At 41.9% G+C, this 9861-nt stretch overlaps 1 protein-coding gene across 1 annotated transcript; it reads right to left on the bottom strand.

The window, feature by feature from the left end:
• Positions 1 to 5874: 5874 nt before the first annotated feature.
• On the bottom strand, positions 5875 to 8811 carry ntpcr (nucleoside-triphosphatase, cancer-related). Its single transcript, XM_085297348.1, has 5 exons — positions 8729 to 8811; positions 8163 to 8325; positions 7971 to 8076; positions 7115 to 7330; positions 5875 to 6616 (listed from the first exon to the last, which is right to left on the bottom strand). The coding sequence occupies exons 1-5, from the start codon at positions 8760 to 8762 to the stop codon at positions 6539 to 6541; spliced, it is 597 nt and encodes a 198-aa protein (XP_085153474.1). The 5' UTR covers positions 8763 to 8811; the 3' UTR covers positions 5875 to 6538.
• Between the last annotated feature and the right edge of the window lie 1050 nt (positions 8812 to 9861).

Raw genomic sequence — 9861 nt, 5'->3', positions numbered from 1 at the left:
TTTTACCCTGCAACCACTAAATAAAATTTGTGTTGAGTAACACTATCACTGACTTTAAACCCCCCCCCAAAACAAAACAGTTGTGAACTTTTAAGTCAGACCATGCTGCCAAAAGTCACACTGTGGTCTTGGCACATACCTATACATACACACATGCACAGAGCAGCTACAGTAGCGTGTGCAATGGAAAAAAGTTTGAACAGTTTTGCATTTGTGGTGTAAATTTGTCAGAAGCACCCAACAGAGGCATTAATCACAGCAGGTCGACAATCTGTGAATCATTATCCACACGCTGTAGAGATGAATACCTCTTGACTCGACCCTTTCAATATCCTGCAAAGCTCTCCATATATTTGTTCAGTTTATGTAACGCTGCGATAATCTATATGTCATTAGAGCACTCTGCGGTGGAGGAGTTAATGATTCACAGTGACATTCTTGATATGGCATAAAGCTGCTGCATGTACATATGGCAGCTATTTTCTTGATGTACACTGAGTAGAAACGTTTGAGGGTTTTACTCTCTCTATATATTTTTTCTCTTTTGTAAAGTTTTGGAATGACGGACACATCAGCTCAGCGGCCCTGAGGGGAGCAGTACCAGCCAATCAATGGCTCACCATAACCCAGATCATTGTGTCCTCTTTTCCCTCTGACCTTACGTATCATCCACTGACAGATCCTGCTCCTTCCTCCACAGCTCCTAGGGGCTATTTTAACCCTCCTCTGAAGACACAGTGATGATTCTGGAGGCTTTGAGTTTAGGATCATGTAGCGGAGCAATGGACACCAACTCACACGCATGCACCTCCGCTCTTTGTTTGATACGTTTCCTCTATCTAACCACTAGATACTGACCACAAGATATATCCAGCCCAAGGTGAAGCCAGCTGATGCAAAACTGACCATGTTCCTCTTACAGGATGTATGACTCCTCACACATGACACATTCCCACAGGAAATAGGTTAGTGGTTTCTCTTGAACAACACAGAACTGTTACATTGAAATAAATATACAGCTGTGCAACCCATTGTATGAATAGTAAAGGGGAAAATGTGCATTTCTGAGATCGTGGAAGGATTTATTTATGCCATTATTTCATGTTTTCTTTTATATTTGTCTTTCATTCTGTAAAGTGAGCTTTTGCAGGAAAGGTATGCTGGCAGCTCAGGCACAGGCTTTGAAATCCAAAACTGTCTGCCTCCAGCAGCCCCGGGGAGCCCATGAAGGTGAGGTAATGGGAAGAATGGTTTAGGAGCTATCTGCGGTGGGCAGCAGGGTGGAATAATGGTTAGGAGCCCGGATCAAACAGCGTAATTTCCACTGGCTTTGGATCCTTTCTGACATTAACTGCCCACCTGTCAGGATCCGCAGACTTTTGCCATACTTATTAGCACAGTGAGGTGTGGACTGACTCAGGATTTTTTTTTTTTTTACCACTATGTGGTGTGGGGACAGTGGACTTGGATTACCCATTGTGACTTGGATTACTGCTGGGTTTAAGGCATTATACACAGACATGATAGCTTTTTGGTATTATCCATCCTGTCACAATACAAGGCTGTGGAGATGGATAGAACAGTAGCAGTAGTAGTAAAGTAGTTTCAGTGGTTAGTGTGTGTGGATTTTTACACAAATCTCTAATCAGTCTAATGATAATCCCCATGCAGCTGAGTTATAGCACCTAAGGCTCCTCACTCGTGGCAGAAGTAGAAACTAATTTTAAAGAAGTCCACTTCTGCTATCTGTGCACAGAGCCTTTCAGGTTTATTTGGGTAAACAACCGACTGAGTGAACTGCATGGCACAGATATTTGTGGAGCCTGTTTGGCCGTTGCTATGTGAATATTTGGCTTGTTAATGAGCACGCTGCCAGAAGGCTTTCTGCAAGGTGAATTAAAGCTCAGATAGCTTTCTGGGAATATATCTGAAATTGCAAAGTCTGGTTGTAATACTCTGGGGGGGCCAGGTGAAACCTAGTGGCAAAAAAACCCAGTGAAAAATATTAAAGCTCACATACCCAGGCTACACTGACAAATGACCTTGATTTAAGGGGAGTATTGCTAAGTACTTACCATGTGCAGGCTTTGGCACAGAGAAATCTGACATCACAGATGTTAAGAAGCTTTAGCCTCATATCTTACAATAAATCATAGTCATCTTGGGAAATAAATAGTGAATTTGAGATCTGTTTTTTGTTTTCTTTTTTTGGGAGAAAGTTGGACTTGTTGTTTATCTCCCACATGGTCTTTGAACAATATGTTAGATTCTTATCAGTAGTGCTTGGCCTTTTGGCCAAGGGCTTCTCGGACAATACATCATACACTCCCCGCCTCTACAGCTGTCAATGTGCCTCCTGGGCTGGTGCCACATAGTGCAATAAGTGGGGAGAAATTTCCTCATCTAAGCCCCCAGCTCCCCCACTCTCACTCACACAGCCCCAACCCTTCCCTCCAACCAGAAAGCTCCCTTTTGTCCTGGATTGTTTGTAAGCTCTTTGCATTTCTGTGCCCTCCATGTGCTGGATAAAGGGTGGAGGGTGTCACACAGACATCTGTCACAGAGATATGGTGAGAATGCATCTCTGCGATATGGATTATGGATTAGTTCACTTCATATTCATTCAAATTGTTCTACAGTGTGGGCCATTTATATGGATACACGGTAATAACATGGGAATGGTTGGTGATATTAAAGTCCTGTTTGTGGCACATTAGTATATGTGAGGGGGCAAACTCCTCAAGATGGGTGGTGACCATGGTGGCCATTTAGACGTCGGCCATCTTGGATACAACTTTTGTTTTTTCAATAGGCAGAGGGCCATGTGACACATCAAACTTATTGGTAATGTCACAAGAAAAACAATGGTGTGCTTGGTTTCAACATAACTTTATTCTTTCATGAGTTATTTACAAGTTTCTCTTTGTTCACAGCCATTGACATGTCGAAGAGGTTAACACGGAGCGGATCAAAATTGTGTTGATATCTGGTGAACGCAGTAACCGGGTCATTGCAGCAGATTTCAATGCAAGACACCCTACGAGACCACCCATCTCCCATGCTACAGTTAGCAAACTGCTTGCTAAGTTTTGTGAAACTGGTTCAGTGTTGGATTTGCCAAAATGTGGACGCAAGAAAACTGTCACTAACGAAGAAACATCAGTGGCTGTCCTAGCTTCATTCAGCAAGAGCCCACAGCAACGCACTCGCTGCATGACACTGGAGAGTGGCATCAGTCGAACATCCGTTCGGCGGATATTAGCTATTCACAAACGGCACCCTTACAAACTTCAGCTACTGCAGCATCTCACCGCGGACGACCCAGATCGGCGCACAGAATTTGCAGAATGGGCAAAACAAAAATTGGAACAGGACCCTCAGTTCACGCAGAAGATTTTGTTCAGTGATGAGGCAAACTTTTATGTGAAAGGTGAAGTTAACAAACAAAACCACAGCTATTGGTCTGACACTAACCCACATTGGATGGATCCCTCCAAGACTGTTGGAACAAAAAAGTAATGGTTTGGTGTGGTATATGAGGTACAACGATAGTGGGTCCATTCTTCATCAATGGAAACCTCAAGGCCACTGGATATTTGAAATTGCTACATGATGATGTGTTTCCCTCTTTATGCACTGAAGCTGGCACGTTCCCTGAGTTTTTCCAGCAAGATGGTGCACCACCACATTATGGGTGCCAGGTCCGAGCATTCGTAGATGAACAGTTTCCTGGAAAGTGGATTGGTCGTCGTGGGCCAGTTGAATGGCTCCCAAGGTCTCCCGATCTGACCCCCTTAGACTTTTATCTTTGGGGTCATCTGAAGGCAATCGTCTATGGTGTGAAGATACGAGATGTGCAGCACCTGAAACTACGGATACTGGATGCCTGTGCTGGCATTTCTCCTGCGGTGTTGCTATCAGTGTGTGAAGAGTGGGAGAAGAGGGTTGCATTGACAATCCAACACAATGGGCAGCACATTGAACACATTTTATAAGTGGTCAGAAACTTGTAAATAACTCATGAAAGAATAAAGTTACGTTGAAACCAAGCACACCATTGTTTTTCTTGTGACATTACCAATAAGTTTGATGTGTCACATGGCCCTCTGCCTATTGAAAAAACAAAAGTTGTATCCAAGATGGCCGACGTCTAAATGGCCACCATGGTCACCACCCATCTTGAGGAGTTTGCCCCCTCACATATACTAATGTGCCACAAACAAGACTTTAATATCACCAACCATTCCCATGTTATTACCGTGTATCCATATAAATGGCCCACCCTGTATATTGCCTTTGATGGAACAATCCTCACAGTACACATTAATACAGTACCTTCAAGCCCCCTGGCAATATGTCTATTGTTCCAGTTGCACAGTGGTTGTATATGAACAAAATCATGGTGTTTACAGAAAACCACAATAACCATATATCATAACATTACCATAAGACTGGGAACAAAACATAGTTGGTTTGTGTGTGTGTATTTTGACACATTTTTACCCTTATACATAGTCATACATTGGAGTTACATTCACACAGAACATATTAATCCTGTTATTGGGTGATTTGCGTTCTTTATTGTCGAGTACTTTCAGCTCTTTCAACCATTCCATCATTATTTTAAAAAACCAACCTTACCAAACTATCTATTTTACCATTTATTCGCTGCTTTAACCGAGTTATCACTACTGTGCCTTGCATTCACTTAATTGTTTGCACTGCTTATCCATTTTTAGCTCTGTATTCATGCTCTTGTGCTCTCAGCACATGGTGTTCAGGTGTTACAGCTGAGCTTTGTTAAAGTAACCCACAGTCTTTCTGTGCTTTCCCTGCCAGCAAGTGCCCCCGGCTGGGAATCACTTCTGTCAATGATATGCCCACAACATGACAGTTTGGACAGCATGGTTGCTAATTACATCGTAACGCATCGAATGCATCCACACACACCCTTGATTTGGTACAACTGGCAAGGCCTTGGCTACTGTTACATAATCCATCTGCTGTCTTGCTGCAGGGTGCTGACAATCACCTTCCAGTCAGGAGAGCCGCCTCCCTCGGCGCTACGCTATGCTTTGCCTTGCCCTGCCCTGAACCGCACCGTCCACTCTGCAGCAGCTACAGCAACATCATGTTGCCATGTTTGCTGAAAGATGCGACCAGTGAAATGTTGACTTTGAAGCAGTTTCAGCGACTGCTGCTGGTGCCAGCGGATCCAGCCGTACGTCAGCGGAGCCCACAAAACAGATGCTGGCGCAGCAGCGTGTCTGACGCACATCACAGCTGGCAGCTCTTTCTGCAGCCAGCCTGACAGGTTACATCAGTTATACAAGCGTTGTTTTTATTTATTTATTTTTTTAAAGGGGGGGAAAAAAGTATTTTCACTTTGAAACGACCCAAAGATGCTTTGGTTTTGAGACAAACAGCTTTGCCAGAGGGTTTCTATTAAAAACCTTTATGCGACTGCCAGACTGTGGAGCTCACGCAGAGAGAGGGAGAGATTCCACTTGCAGCGAGCTGATGCAAACAATCAGCAAACTCGGGAACTTTGAATGTACTTGAGCTACTTCACCTCACTCATAGCCACTGGCACAGCTCACCAAATTCTTTTAATATCTGTTTACTTGTAATCAAAATATGCATTTTACCTTTGCAAGCCTTCATAAACCACTTTGAAGCTTTTTTGTGAAAGCATGCCAACATCTCAAAAACCTTAAATCCACTGATGCTGTTTATCCTTCACTTTAATCTGACTACGCACTGATATTGATGAATATCGCATGACCGAGTGTGGAATCCACGCAAAGTGCAACATATTTATTTGCGCCGGAGAACACGAAAACACTTGCCAGTAAAGAAAATGAACAATAAATACCCGAGAAAAACAAACTGTTTATTTTTAAATTATTTTCTGTTCACATTAGACGATGAATAAACCATGAAAGGATGGGCTGCATCGTTAAATATTGATCGACTTTCAATGAGAACAGCCTCAGGTTGATGAGACAAACGGAGGCTCGCATAGCAAAGAGCTAAATGAGTCAACAGGGGCACGGCTTCGTTCGCCCCTTTATTAAAAACGGCAGCACCACCTGACTTTGTGGGGAAAATAAAATGATATTTTATACTAACAGAAGAAAAATGCCTTCTGATGTCTCTATAAATCAGTTAAACAATAAAGACCTGTTTTTGAGGCTTTGACGTATTCACCCAGAAACTGAACTATTTCCCCGCTGTCTTCCATCTCTCAATCAATTATTCAGCATGCACACCAGTCTGAGGCTGTATGAGAAAGGGGGGAAAAAAATTAATTGTTAACATAAATAAATGCATGCGACACACCAACTCCCCCAGCAGCCAGGGATGCCTCTAAGCTCAGGTTGCAACCCCAGTTGCAAAGCGCGGGTAGATCCTTTTAATCGTCTCTGGCTGTTTGAACTGTTCCAGCGCTGACACTTAGAAAACTTGTAGTCAGCAAAGAGCCACACGCGAGCTGCAAGGTTTTTTCCTTTTCAGTGGCTCCATACGAAGCTCAATATTAGGCTTTCGACTTTAAACATTCCTGCAGTGTCTCTAAGATGTCTTGTAGAATAGCATTTCTGTTCTCCTTAGACACCTAAATGGGGAAAAAGAAACAAGTAAACATAGAATTTAGAAAGTGTTTATAGCCTGTGTGAGCAGAATATACAGCCATGCATTAAATACAAAGATTAATATGAAATAAATATAGAATATAATGTCCAATGCCTAATCTGACCTGTTGTAATACAAGTAAAATTACCAATGGTAAGTCTTTAAGTTCATTCTGCCTCATGCAATAACTCCCCCAGCCTGAGAGGGAGTACAGTGAGTAGTTTGCATGACAAAATCCATAACTGAGTCTTCCGTGATGAATTATTTTGACATTTGAGCCCTCCCTTTGTTGTTAAATCAGTCACGCATGATTTAGAGTTAATCCTGCCGTAGAGGAGGGATAATGCAGGGCATGGCCCCTGTATGTTAGTGAACAGACTGCTTCCTAAGGCCAAGTGGATGCAGTCTAAGCAGAATCCTATAGCTATCAAAATCTGTTTTAAAATAGCAGGGGAAGCATACTAGGATTATTTATACTCACAGTGAACACCTTGACGTCCCTCCTGTTCCGCACCTCTTCGACCAGCCCCAGGGGTTTACCTTTAGGGATGGGGATGGTGCCCAGGATGGTGCAGGAAGAGCTATCTAAGGTCTGTCTCACTGCCCTGATGAAAGACTGGCTGAAGAGCTCCATTTTCCCAATCTCATCGATGACAAACACCTTCCTGCTGCTGCTGCTTCCATCCGCCGAACCAATCTGGAGATGAACGATGCAGACATTACATGGAGTAGTGGGGCTCAAGCTAACGATTACTTTGTCACCAATTGATCTTTAATTATAATGTCAGCCAATCCTTTGGTCTGTAAAACACCAGAAAAAAGAAAAGAGAAATTTCCTAGTTGCTTAAAATCAAGCACAATCCATCAGAGGAGATATCTATTCATTTAAGCACTAAAGACTATTTTGGATGCTTAGTTTGGTTAGTTAAGGGAAACATCTTTTACAGGCAGACGCTCGTTGTTTTAATATTTCACGTATGACTGACACCGAAAGCGTTTTGTGTGATGCTACACTGCAGATCTGCTGTGATTACAGAGAGAGTGAGATGAAAGTGAACCACGCGCTGCCGAGGCACAGACATCTTTCTTTACAGCGCATGTGTAGGCGTCACTCCAGGTTCACTTTACATGCCGGATTAATCACGGTCAGTGACAGCCAGACGGCACCACGAACACTAAAAATGTCACTGTGGAATTTACGTGTTTGCAAGCTTACAATTATTCCATCAGTTTTCAGAAAAAAAAAATCAAAGTGGAGGGGAGAAGGGAGTCTTTCGCTTGCTGTGATCTACTGATGAGGGTGGCTTTAAAAAAAAGCCCATGTGCTGCTTACTTACATTTCTGAAGAGGGGGAGAGCCAGATTTTCAAATGAAGGCAAGTCGACCACATACTGGCCAACTGTGTACTCCCGCCTGCCGTGAGGCTGGCTGTCTCTACTGTCTCTGCAAGTTAAAAAAGAAGTGAGTCAAAACAAAGTGAGAAAAAGAGAGCAGGCAGTTTGAGTGAGACTGCATGACAACACCGCTACCTGATTCTGGACAGGTGGCCCCTCGCTCCTGTCAGGGTGACCACATCAAAGCCGACTCTCCGGCCCCCTTCCCTGACCTCCTCCGTGTAAAAGCCTTCAGCTCCCACTCCTGATGACACTAAAGCCTCGCAGGCTTTCTGGACCAGGGTGGTTTTCCCCACACCTGAAGGCAAAACAGACAAACTGTCGAACAACTGAAATATCACCGTTTCAAGCGGAGGGATCCTGCCTTAAGTATTACTATGGTAAAACAATGTATTTAATCCTTACAGCTCTCAGACGATTAGGTAGCATAATATATTTATGTAAATCATCAAAAATATGGCGTCACTCCATCGTTATAATAATACTAAGAATAATAAACACAAACTAAACTAAACAAAAAAGGCTGAAACGTTAATTGGGTTTGTTACCCGAATAAGAGTAACTGGAATAAGCTAACCTTCATTCAAATCAACGTTAAGACTGACTTTTTCTTCGCTGGGACTTAAAACAGCTGACTGACCGCTTTAGATTTACAGCGACTTTAGCTTCAGCAGCTGGGTGCACTCACTGCTGACTGTTACCTGGAGGTCCTGTCAGAAATACGTGCTTGAACATTGTGGTTTCCACCGTCCAACGTGTTCCTGCAGCTCTTCCGGACACAGAGTTGACGCATGCGCAGTAAGAGGTAAAACTTAGGACGGCACATTTAACGATTTTTTTAAATGATTTTTTTAAAAACCAAATCATCTATAAAAGACAAGTTAAATGGGTACATTTATAAAAGAAAATGTTTGCCATAAACAACTTATTTTTCTTTTAAAAATAAAACTTGGGTTTTGTACAACTTTAATATAGAGTTATAGAGTAGTGGATCAACAAGTCCAACATTTCCAAGTAAAAGTTAGTGAAGTATACGGTTGAGTAAAACTAACATTTTCCGAATTATTAAGGTGCAGCTGGTTAACTCTTTTATGCAAGATGCCTTGTGAAATGCCAAGACTGCCCAAATCTTATATAAATAATATTGCTTGAAATCCATCAAAAACACAATTTAAGTAAAACGTGTATTTAAGTCTAAAATGTGATATAGATTACTATTTGTTTGAACTTGTGTTGCATTTCTTTGCCTTTGTATTCATTCCCCTATTGATAACGTTCCAATTTTTCAGTTTTATCCATTGCAAAGTTATTAGTTTAAGTATGCATTCGTGTGTTTGTGATTATCTTCAGATATGTTAGGACAGCCATTTCAATTGTGGATCTGACAACAATGGATTAATATTTAAAAATTTGACTTCACAACACACTTTGACAGCCTGCCCTCTGAACATGAAAACAGAAACACATAATGAAATGTAGAAAGAAAATATTGAAATAAACCAACTTCTAGATAGGATGACACATACAAAGAAAAATAATAGTTAAATACGTATGAACAAAGAAATTTAAACAGATAGTAATTTAAAAGACATAATTGAAAGTGGTATGAGGTTGTATCATGCCTGATAATTTATCTGTATACATATAAATATTATTTCCATACAGTCTTTGTTTTCCTTGTCAAATGATATGAGGGGATAAATGGAAAGTAGCAGGTGGAATTTAAAGGAAATGCCCTGAAATCAGGAGTTGCTACAGGACTTGGAGATTTTCAGCTTGTGACTAAATCTGCTGATTTGGCGCTTTTATGCTAAATGATTTGCATAAATGGCAC

The sequence above is a fragment of the Mchenga conophoros genome, linkage group LG13 (assembly GCF_057382185.1).
Source record: "Mchenga conophoros isolate Kocher_MC1m ecotype Shallow Benthic linkage group LG13, M_conophoros_male_GT1.1, whole genome shotgun sequence".
Taxonomy (NCBI): Eukaryota; Metazoa; Chordata; class Actinopteri; order Cichliformes; family Cichlidae; genus Mchenga; species Mchenga conophoros.
Note: the sequence above shows the minus strand (reverse complement) of the source record. Positions and strands in the feature narration are given on the sequence as shown.